Source organism: Tupaia chinensis, unplaced genomic scaffold (assembly GCF_000334495.1).
Source record: "Tupaia chinensis unplaced genomic scaffold, TupChi_1.0 Scaffold143646_2, whole genome shotgun sequence".
Classification (NCBI taxonomy): domain Eukaryota; kingdom Metazoa; phylum Chordata; class Mammalia; order Scandentia; family Tupaiidae; genus Tupaia; species Tupaia belangeri.
Genome location: NW_006203495.1, coordinates 22,396 through 33,753, shown reverse-complemented (window position 1 = coordinate 33,753; position 11,358 = coordinate 22,396). Strand labels below are relative to the sequence as shown.

General features: G+C 55.6%; 1 protein-coding gene across 1 annotated transcript in view; it reads right to left on the bottom strand.

The window, feature by feature from the left end:
- Positions 1–11,358, bottom strand: part of PTPRU (protein tyrosine phosphatase receptor type U) — a 70,301-nt gene that overhangs the window by 45,297 nt on the left and 13,646 nt on the right. Inside the window, 1 exon segment of the mRNA XM_027766734.1 lies at positions 1,997–2,305. Coding sequence (XP_027622535.1) covers positions 1,997–2,305 — 309 coding nt within the window.

Genomic DNA, 11,358 nt, shown 5'->3' with positions numbered 1-11,358 from the left:
CACGCCAGGGGACAGGCAGCCGGGGAAGCCCAGCAGGGGGTGTGCACAGGGCGACAGGCTCCGAGGGTTGGGGGGGGGGATCTCACCCCGTCCCCACTCCCACCCTCAGCAAACTCTCCACACAGGACACGCACACCCCGGGAAGTGGGGAGCCCAGGGAGGAGCACAGCGTGGTCTCCAGGCCCTTCCTGTGCACAGCGGAAACTCCCGTGGGACAGCTGGGGGACCACAGACCAGCTAGGGTTCCGGGGGTCTGCAGTGGAAGGACACCCATGCTGCAGCACAGAGTAGTGCTGTGGGAAACCCTGCGCTAACTCCATGGCACGGCAGTAATGCACTGCTCCAGAGAGGCCGGGTCCCACGTGGTGGCCGGGGTTCGAATCCCCGACCCGACAGCCTGACACATGCCAGGTACGCAAGAGCCCAGGGCCCGACGGGCTGAGGGAAGGGACCGTGGCACGACTAGGCCCTGTGAGGGGTCCTCTCTCTCTCACACATACATACACACACGCTTTATCAAAAATTAAAAAAAAAAAAAAATTAAGAGAAAAAAATAAAAGGAACGACTACTCTGAAGCCAGACTGCCAGGTCTGAAACCTAGCTCTGCTACTTCTCTGCGAGCTACGCGACTTCACTTGTGACACGGGGAGGAGCCGCCCCAGGGCTGCCGCAGGACGGTGCGTGGTCCCTGGGAAGCGCGCAGAGTGCCGGCCTGCAGCGAGAGCTTAGTAAGCGCTAGTTTGACATACAGAGAGACTGCGTGGGACAGTGACAAAACACACATTTGTTTTTCAAGTATACGAGAAACATTTACCAAAATTCAATCATATGCTAGGCCATAGGGCCTGGATCAAATTTGAAAAGCCTAGATTTAGAGTTTGTAGTCTGACCACACGGAATTCGGCCAGGAATCAGTAAGAAAAAGATTATTAGAAAAGTCTCACCTGCTTAGAAATTTAATCATTGTAATTCTAAATAGTTCTTAAGTCAAAGAAGAAAACGTAACAAAAGTTTAAAAATAGTTTGAACTGAATGCTAACTAAAATGGACATATCAAAATACCAGATGCAGCTAAAGCAGGGCTTTGAGGAAGATGTGTAGCTTTAAGTACATCCACGGTCATGCACCATTTAAGAAATGAACTATTTGGTGACTTTTGTCCTTGTGGCAGACATCACAGAGTGCACTTACACAGACCCACATGGCACAGCCTGCAATACACCGGGCTTTATGGTACCACCTATTTCAACCTTTAGGGGTAAACCCTGCGGTATATACGGTCCACTGCTGGCCAACACGTTCTTGTATGGAACGTGACTAAATCAGAAATGAAAACGGCTCTAAATGGATGAGCTCAGAAGCTCCTGTTTCAAAAAGCTGAAAGAGCAACAAATAAAATCCCAAGTATAAAAAAGGAAACAAAGAATAGAGCACTGGTTAAGAGAGCTAGATGGCACATGGCCGACCGTGGTTCAAATCCCAGTCCCAGCAGCTTGAAAACCATGCCGTAATGTACGTGCACGCCCCGAACCCTGATGGGATGGGGAAATGGAGGGAAAAGGATTGTGTCCTGGCCACACCCCACTGGGGTAGAGGGGTGCTTTCTCCCTCCCTCTCTCTCTATCTCTGGTGAGTATACATGCCCTACGGCAATAAAAATCAAATAGCGGGCCAGCAAGTGGCATGGTAGTTAAGAAGGCACTGGATTCCACACGGTCAAGCACAGTTCAAGCCCGGATTCAGCAGCTTTAAAATCACACCAGGCACATGTGCAGATGTGCCCAAAATCCCAAGAGGAGAATAGAGAAGGGACTACAGTGTGGCCATGCCCCAAGGGGGGGTGATTTCTCACTCTCTCTCTTCTTGGCAAGCATGTGTACCCTATAATAAAACTAAAAATAAACGAACTAGATCACCAATTCCTAAAATGTCCTGTCTCCAACAGGGGGACCTGCGGGGGACCTCCGAGCCCTGGGAGCCAAGGCCGGGACTCACCATCCTCCTCCGTCTGAAAGGTGACCTCCTTGCCCTCCTTGCGCCCCTCGGGGTTCGTGAGGACAAGCCTCACGTGCACGCTCCGGAAGGGCAGCAGGTTCTTGATGGTGTAGCGGCTGACGCCCCGCTCCACGTCCGCACACGCCCGCACGGTCTGGTTGTGGCTGCGGCCCGGGGTGTAGTGGTAGCACAGGGACACGGTGTAGGTGTGGCACCGCGTCACGTTGTAGCCCAGTGGCTCCCACTGCAGGCTCAGCTGGCGGGCCTGGATCTCCGCAAAAGCCAGGCCTTTGGGGGCCCGCATGGGCTCTGGGGAATCCGGAGCAGAGAGAAGGCAGAGGGAATGGGGTGGGAGGCAGAGACAGGGAGAGAGCTTCAGTCAGACATCTGAAATCACTCCCCCTAGGCCCCGAGAGCTCGAGGGACCCCGAGAACATGGAACGGGGCGGGAGGCAGAGACAGGGAGAGAGTGTGTGCACTGGAGTCGTCTCAGGCCACGTGAATCCTGGCTCTGCCGCCTGCAGCTGGCACCCACTGGCTGCATCGCTCGGCCTCTCTGAGCCTCAGTTCCCTCAACTGCACCTGGGATCTGGGATCGTAAGGGGCGTGTCTGGAGTTACTGAGGGTTACAGTAACCAGAGCTAGTACAGGTCCTTACTGACGTTGGCTGTAATTGTTTAATAGCAGCTCACCCCATTCAAGGCCGCCCTGCGCTACCACAGGCCACTCTATGTCTATCTACTGCGGTGTTTTTCTTAATTCATTAACCCCAAACTTGGTCTGAAACAGTTTATGCTAATATGATATAATAATATACAGAAATCAGGATAATAGGAGAAATGAAAGCCAAATAGTTCAATAAAACCCGAGAATATTAGGGAAACAGCAAAAGACGGGGGTCTAAAGATAAGGTTCAAATTCAGTGGTGAGCTCCCTGGCTGTGAAAGCAAAAAGGGAAACACAATCGGCTAAACATTATTAATAATAATAGCAGTTGACACTTAGTGGGGGCTCTGGATATGATAGGCATTGCTCTAGAGGCTTTGAAATACTTTGCTTCATTTATCCTCACTGCAACACAATGAGGCAGCCACTATTAACCTTTCATACAGATAATGGGAACAGAAGCACAGATTAAGTAACTTGCCCACAGTCAGACAGAAGGGGTAAAGCGGGGACCCAATCCTGGACAGGCCAGTTCCAGAATTCATGCTCTGCCTTGCCATGAGCCCCATGCCGAGAGAGAGAGAGAGAGAGAGAGCGCCACCCTAGCAGGATGGTAGCATGGAGGCTTCGTGGTGTCTCGTGGACTCCGGGGACCACAGGGCTGTCTCCATCTTACAAATAAAGAAGCAGGCTTCTGCCGAGAAGCCAGGAAGGAGCCCAGGGCTCGGCCCAGGCCTGCGTCCGCCTGGAGCAGCTGTGTGATCATACGTAAATCTCGGCCTCAATTTCCTCATCTGGAAAATGAAGGGAGGAGCCAGGGCGGCCCCCCTCGTCCTCTTCCCCACACCGGTTCTGTGAGACACCATCTCCCCACTCCTGGCTTCTGTGGGCCCCGTCCAGCATTCGCAGTTCTCGGGTCTCAGGCCCCCGAAAAACAGGTTAACAAGTGCGGCGGCTCGACCTGCGAAGATGACGTTGCCGTCGCTGGCTCCAACCGCCTCCAGTGACGATGCGGAGAAGTCACAGCGAGGCTGCCCCACCGCGGGGCAAGCGCTGGCCCAGCCCTAGGCCATGGCACACAGGAGGGGCTGGGGACCCAGGGCTGGGGCTGGAGGGAGCCGCGGCGTCGGGAGCTGCTAGGGTGTGTCTGCGTCTGCCCCTCTGTCTCTCTCACTCAGAATAAACATTTTTAAAATGCTGCAATACTCCCCTGCTCCTGGAGGAGGCGCTCTGGCCAGACCCAGTACACCCCGGTGCCCAGCCTGTGTGCTGCCCTTAGTTCCCGACCACGGAAGGCTGGCATCGGCCTCCTCAACTGGGAAGTGGAGAGCACTCGCCTGGCAGTGTGTCGAAGGTGTGCACAATGGTGTGAGCAACGGTGTGTGTGATGGTGTGCACAACAGTGTGTGCGATGGTGTCTGTGGGTTGTGTTTGATGGTATATGTGATGGTGTGTGTGGTGGTGTGCAATGGTGTGCATGACAGTGTGCGAGCTGCGGGCTGTGTGTGATGGTGTGTGCGATGGTGTGCAATGGTGTGCATGACGGTGTGCACGACGGTGTGCGGAGCTGCGGGCTGTGCATGATGGTGTGTGCCGTGGTGTGTAATGGTGTGCACAACGGTGTGCACGATGGTGTGTGCGAGCTGTGGGCTGTGTGTGATGGTGTGCGAAGTGTGCACGACGGCGTGCCCAACAGTGTGACAGTGTGTGCAATGGTGTGCATGAGCTGCAGCTGTGCATGATGGTGTGCACGACGGTGTGCAGAGCTGCGGGCTGTGCGTGACGGTGTGTGCAATGGTGTATGTGACAGTGTGCGTGACGGTGTGAGGAGCTGTGGGCTGTGCGTGACGGTGTGTGCAATGCTGTGTATGACAGTGTGCATGACGATGTGCGGAGCTGCGGGCTGTGCGTGATGGTGTGTGCAATGCTGTGTGTGACAGTGTGCGTGACGGTGTGCGGAGCTGCGGGCTGTGCGTGATGATGTGTGCAATGCTGTGTATGACAGTGTGCGTGACGGTGTGCGGAGCTGCGGGCTGTGCGTGATGGTGTGTGCAATGGTGTGTGTGACAGTGTGCGTGACGGGGTGCGGAGCTGCGGGCTGTGTGTGACAGTGTGTGCAATGCTGTGTGTGACAGTGTGCGTGATGGTGTGCGGAGCTGTGGGCTGTGCATGACGGTGTGTGCAATGGTGTGTATGATAGTGTGTGTGACGGTGTGCAGAGAGAGCTGCGGGCTGTGCGTGATGGTGTGTGCAATGGTGTGTGTGACAGTGTGCGTGACGGTGTGCGGAGCTGTGGGCTGTGCGTGACGGTGTGTGCAATGCTGTGTGTGACAGTGTGCGTGACGGTGTGCGGAGCTGCGGGCTGTGCGTGACGGTGTGTGCAATGCTGTGTGTGACAGTGTGCGTGACGGTGTGCGGAGCTGCAGGCTGTGCGTGACGGTGTGCGTGAGCTGCGGGCCAGGTGCGTCAGGGACCCAAGCTGTGCAGAGCGCGAGGCCAAGGTCTGGGCAGTGGCGACGCTCCGCACGAGCACTCTGAGCCGCCTGTCGGCCTTTCTGTAAGCCCCGATCAGGACCTCAGTCAGCGCTCCAGAGGAAGACTGGAACAAACACAGAGCCACGCTTCGGGGCATCGGCTCTTTACGAGGACTGAGCTCGGGAGCAGCGGTCCGCAGCCTGAGAATGCCCAGTGGCTTCTACAGTCGTGAGGAGCCCAGCTCGGCGCCCCGCCACGCCATGAGGTGGCCACTGCGTGCACCCAGGCGGGGTGTGCAGTGTGCACAGTGGGCCTGAAAACTAGAACGGCGGGGTGAGATGTTAGCTTTACGGTGCTTTTAATGCCACTTTTCACAGTAAACAGCGTTGGGAGGCGAGTGCGTGGGGACGATGACAACACAGTGGGCCAGGGTGCCCAGCAAGGAGGGGGTCACCCAGGGGAGCACGTGGTTGTGAAGAGCAGGGCAAGGTGCTTGGGCTCCGTGGGCCTGCTTCGCCCGGGCTCCTGTCCTGGCTGGCCTCGGAAGGGGTCAGCAGAGTTGGCACAAAGTCCACATTTACCCCACGGTAGCGGTGGCTGCTGTCATGGGTTTTTTGTCTTTGTTTTTATTATTTATTACTATTATTATGTTTTATTTTGACCAGAGAGAGACATGAGAGAGCAAGCCACCAGGTCCAGGACTTGAACCAGGGTCAGCCATGTGGGAATCTGGCACCTCAATCACCATGCCACCAGCCGGCCCCTCCGTGGCTTTGTTAAAAACACTGGATTGGGGCCGGCAGGTGGTGTGGAGCTAGAGCACTGGACTCCCACATGGCTGACCGTGGTTCAAGTCTCAGACCTAGTGGCTTGCTTTCCCTCTCAGGTTCTCTCTCATGAGTGCATGTGACTTGTGGCAAATTTTTAAAATAACAATAATGATGATAAATAAAATGAAATAAATAATTCTTTAAAAAAAAAGAAAATGGGAATGCAAGCCAACTGCGAGAAAACATCTGCGACTTGTACATCTGACAAAGCCTGCTTCTCAGGACGTGGAAAGCTTCGGGTCCCAGCCCAGCCGCAGACAGCCGGTGCTGGGCCAGCGGCGTGTTTGCAGTCCTGACTGGCTGGGAGGCCGGGCAGGAGGACCCGATGTGGGAGACCCTGTCAAAAAACAATTACCCTTGGGAACCAGCAGTTAGCATAACGGCTATGTCGCTGGACTCTCACATAGTCGACCGCAGTTCACATCCCGGACCCGGTGGCTTAAAATTCACGCCGGGCACGTGTGCGTGCGTGCGTGCCCAAGATCCCAAGAGGAGAATGGAGGAGAAGGGATCGCGGCGTGACCATCCCCCCTGGGAGGTGATTTCTCGCTTTCTGTCTCTATGTCTCTTTCTGTCTGTCCGGCGAGCGCACACACCCTATAGCAAAAACCTCTCAAAAAAAAAAAAAATTACCCTTGGGGCCAGCAGGTGGCATGGTGGCCTGACTCCCACATGTTCAACTGCAGTTCGAGTCCCAGGCCCAGTGGCTGAGACTCACACTGGACACGTGAGCGTGTGTGCCCAAAATCCCAAGAGGAAGAGGGAAGAGATGGTCGTGCCATGGCCTCCCCTATGGGGACATTTCTCCTTTTCCTTCCCCGTCTCCCTGGCAAGTGCAGGCACCCTGCGGCAAAAAACTACAAATAAAAGTAATAATCAGTGAATCTCTCTCTCATGAATAAATAAGCTTCTTTTAAAAAGAAAACATCGTATCTCTAAACAACTGGACTAGAAATCAGGAGATTGGGTCAGCCCTGGTGGCTGAAGGAGCCAAAGCCCATGGCTGACCATGCAGTTCGAGTCCTGGACCTGGCAGCTTAGAAAACACACTGGGGGGCCAGCAGGTGGTGTGGTGGTTAAGGTGCTGGACTCCCACATGGCAGACTGCAGTTCGAGTCCTGGACCTGGCAGCTTGCTTTCTCACGCCGCCCACCTCCAGGCTCTGTCCCTCTCTAGTCAAATTAAAATAAATAAGTTAAATAAAATAGTCCTAAAAAAAAAAAGAAAGAAAGAAAAAGAAAAAGAAAAGAAAAGAAAACACACTGGGGTGGGTATGTGCCCCAAATCCCAACAGGGTGGAGAGCCGGGAAGGGAGTGGGCATGGCCACACCCACTGGGGCACTTCCCTCTCCTGCATCTCTGGGAGCTCACTGCATCTCTCCTCCTAAGACGGGGGTAACGGAGTAACGCCTCCCCGGCTTCCGCTTTCCACAGCACGGAGGGGCGTACAGCAGGGCCTCTCGGGACCCCAAGCTGCCGCTGAAGCGCCAACGGTGACAGCCGTGTCCCTGTGCTGGCTGTGCGCTGGTCACCACGCTGCACGAACACGAGCATGTTCACATGTGACCGCTGGTGCCCAGCTCGGACCTACAGCCCCAGGCTCGGGCTGCCCTAGTCCCCCCACTCCAGCCAGACAGCACCGGAGCTCCACAGCCGGGCCCCGCCTTAGCCCCGCCAACGGCCACTAGCCACTGTCGGCCGTCACCGCGCGGGACCCCGTCACCACCCCAGCGACAGCCAGCACGCTGAGGCTGCCAGGCGTCCCTGGGAAGGTCGCTCCGGTTGGGAACCGCCGGCGTGGGCCACCTCGTCCAGTCTCGTGCATGGGGACCGTCCACACCGTCTCTCCTCTCCGCTGACCGTTGTGTCCCGTCTGCGGCTGGGCCTCTTCCTAAAAGCCACGCTCGCCACCCACCTGCCAGCCAGGCACCGCGCTCGCACGTCTAGCATCCCACGCCGCCCGCCCCCTCGCCATGACGGCAACGCCACCTCCCAGCCACTCCGTGGGACAGCGCGCAGCCAGCCCCGGCTCCTCTGTCCCCACACGGCCACGCAGTCGGTGCTACCTTCACAATCAACCCAGACCCACGGCCGGCCACCCCGCTCCGCACCCAGCCAGGGAGCGAGGCCAGTTCTCAGCGAGGCTGCCGGAGCCTCCTCGCTGCCTGCCCGGGTTCCCCGGCCCTCCTGGCGTCTGTTCTCCACACGGCCAGAGCCGGCGGCCATGCTCGCTCCTGCTCACCACGCTGCCGCGGCTCTGAGCCCCGGCCCAGCACCACCCTCGGTCACCGCTGTGCTGGTCCCCAGGCCACACCATGCACGCCGAGCACACGCCAAGCACACGCCAGCCTCCTGGCCTCTGTGCTTGCTGTCCGGTCTGCCTGGACGGCTTAGTCCCCGCAGCACTCCAGCTCCCTGCGTGGCTCAGTCCCCCTCCAGGTCACTGCTTGGTGTCACATTCCCCGGAAGATGGCCCCAGAGCCTTTTAAAACCACTTCGTTCTCGCTCACAGCACCGTCGCCGCTGACACACGCGGAGGCCACACACCGCCTCACTCGCCAGCCACCTCGTCCTGCCGGCCCACGTCCCGTGAGGTGCTCAGGCTGGTGGCCTGGGTCAGGGTCACAGTTCTGTATGCCTGCAACTCCAACAGTGCCTGGCCCACCACAGGCACTCAGGGAGCACCTGCAGCTCGGTGCCACCCTATCCCACACGGCAGGAGTGTCAGTGTTTCCATTTTATATATGAGGGGGCTCAGAGAGGTGCAGCGGCCTGACCCAGGCCCTTCAGCTCTCGGCCGTCACCACGGACACCGGACCACCCCTCGCGGGCCCCCGAGGTGTGACACTGCACGGCACTTCAGATCGTTCGTACATCGGCTTTTGAAAGCACTTGAGAATATACACCGGCAAAAAAATAAGGAAGCCTCGACCAGACACTCAGGCTTATCCAAACCAACCATGGACTCGAAGGTAAGACAAAGGGACCAGCAGATGGCGCAGCAGTTACACTGGTGACTCCCATGTGGCCAACTGCAGTTCGAGTCCCAGACCTGGCGGCAGCTTGACACTTGTGCCAGGCGCATGTGCAAGCATGCCCAAAGTGCCAAGAAGACAATGGAGAAGGGACTGTGGTGTGACCAGCCTCCAGGGGGTGGTTTCGCACTTTCTGGTTCTCTGTCTCTGTCTCTCTGGCGAGCGGATGCACCCTATAGCAAAAATCTCTCTCTCAAAAAAAAGTGTAGTTCGTAAGAGGGAAAGTGGGTAAAGTGGACCTCATCAGAGTTTAGAATGGCCGCTCTGTGAAAGCCCATGTGAAGAAACAGGAGAGCGAGCTACAAATCGGAGACACTCACAAACCACACGCCCAGCCGAGGACGCGTACCTGCCGTGTAAAGACTCCACACCCAGCAATAAAAAATGAATCGTTCAATCAGAAAACGGCAACGACATAAACACAAAATTCACCGAAGAGGGCAGTTCAGATGGCCATGAGGTGTGGAGACGGCCGGGGCACCAGGCCTGAAAGCGATGAGAGCTACGAGCCTGACGGGCATGGCCGTGCCCCACTCCGAAAGCCTGGAACAGGGCGGCCCACCATGGCGGGGAAAGCTGGGTCCTACACGGCTGCCCATACGGTTCAAGGCCCAGACCCTGCAGCTTAAGAAACGCACCAGGCACACACGCCCCAAATCCCAAAGTGAGGGGAAACGGAGGGAGTGTGGTGACCGTCCCCACGGAAGTCGCCTTCCCACTTCTCTCCTATGAGCGCACACCCCTCGACAAGTTAAAAACAGAAACAAAGCCTAAAATAAAAATGGCGGCCACGCCGCATCTGGCGAGGGTGCAGAAAACGCACATTGCTGCTAAGAACGTAGAAGTCTGCCGCCTCTCGCAGTTTCCAATAAAAACGAAGCACAAAATCACCGCATGCTCATCAACTGCATTTCTGTGCACTTATCCCAGAAAAATGAAAGCGTATGTTCACGCACAAACCTATATAAGCGCATTCACAGAAGTCGGACTTGTAACCGCTAAAACCAGAGCACACCGAGATGCCCTCCAGCAGGTGAGTAATTAGTGTGGCATACCCACACCACGGAGTACTACGCAGCCAGAAGAGGGAACCAATCGCTGACGGACCTCACAGCGCGGATGAATCTTTGGGGAACACTGAGTAAAAGGAGACAAGCCCCCATGGGCAGAGAACAACCTTCCCAACAAACGACGAGACAAACGGATGCTCGCCTGCAAACAACGACGTCAAGACTCGACCTTGCATCGTGTACAAGGGCCTAAATGTAAGGTCCTTGGGGAAAATGAAGGGTAAATTTTCAAGTTTCTTTTTTTTTTAACAATCATTTAATTTTACTTATTCACTCATTTATTTTAATTTGGGCAGAGAGAGACACAGCGAGAGAGAGAAAGGGAAAGTGAGAAAGCAAGCCACCATGTCTGGGATTCAAACCGTGGTCGGCCATGTGGGAGTGTCCAGAGCCTTAACCACCATGCCACCTGCTGGTCCCTCAATAGTTTCTTACTTGTGACAGCAAAGGCACAAACAGCAATGGCACAATAAATCAATTAGGCCTCATCAAAATCATAAACCTTTGTATCTCAAAGGACATCACCAAGAAAGGGGGAAGGCAATCCACACAGATGGGAAAATATTTGCAAATGTATCTCCTAAGTGTTTGCTACCCAGAATCTATCAAGAACTCTTACAACTCAACAGTGAGAAGACAAGTAACTTTAAAAACAGGGAAATGGCCCAGTCACAGTGGCTACATGGGAGAGCACGCCCACGTAATCCTGGAGCCCTGTGATGGGAGGGCACGCCCACGTAATCCTGGAGTCCTATGATGGGAGGGCACGCCCACGTAACCCTGGAGCCCTGTGATGGGAGGGCACGCCCACGTAATCCTGGAGCCACGTCGGAGCTCCCGGTTCAGATGAAGGTTGACCTGAACACGTGATGCACACACGGTCCTGACTGGCTGGAAGGCTGATAGCATGGTAAGACTCTGTCAAGGGTACCTGGAAGAGTCCGACCCGGTGAGGCCCCAGGATCTGTCTGAGCCCCCCCACCCACCTTTGAGCTCCGCTTCCAGTCGGATCAACACGTTGGCAAGGCTACTGTTGTGCACCCCCCAACCTTGGAACAAAGCTTGGGTCAGTTAGCATGTCAGCAAGGCTGTTTGCTATTTGCTCCAGAAACTGGCAGCCTTACTGGGAAGCGACCCCCCCTCTGGCTCCCCAATATACTACTATAAAAGAATTGCATAGCTCTCCTATACATCCTGAGTATATGATAAAATCTTCCAGGAAGTCCCCCAACCGACAGCTCCCCTTTGCTCTGATCACTTACTATTAATTACAATGCTTTACCTCC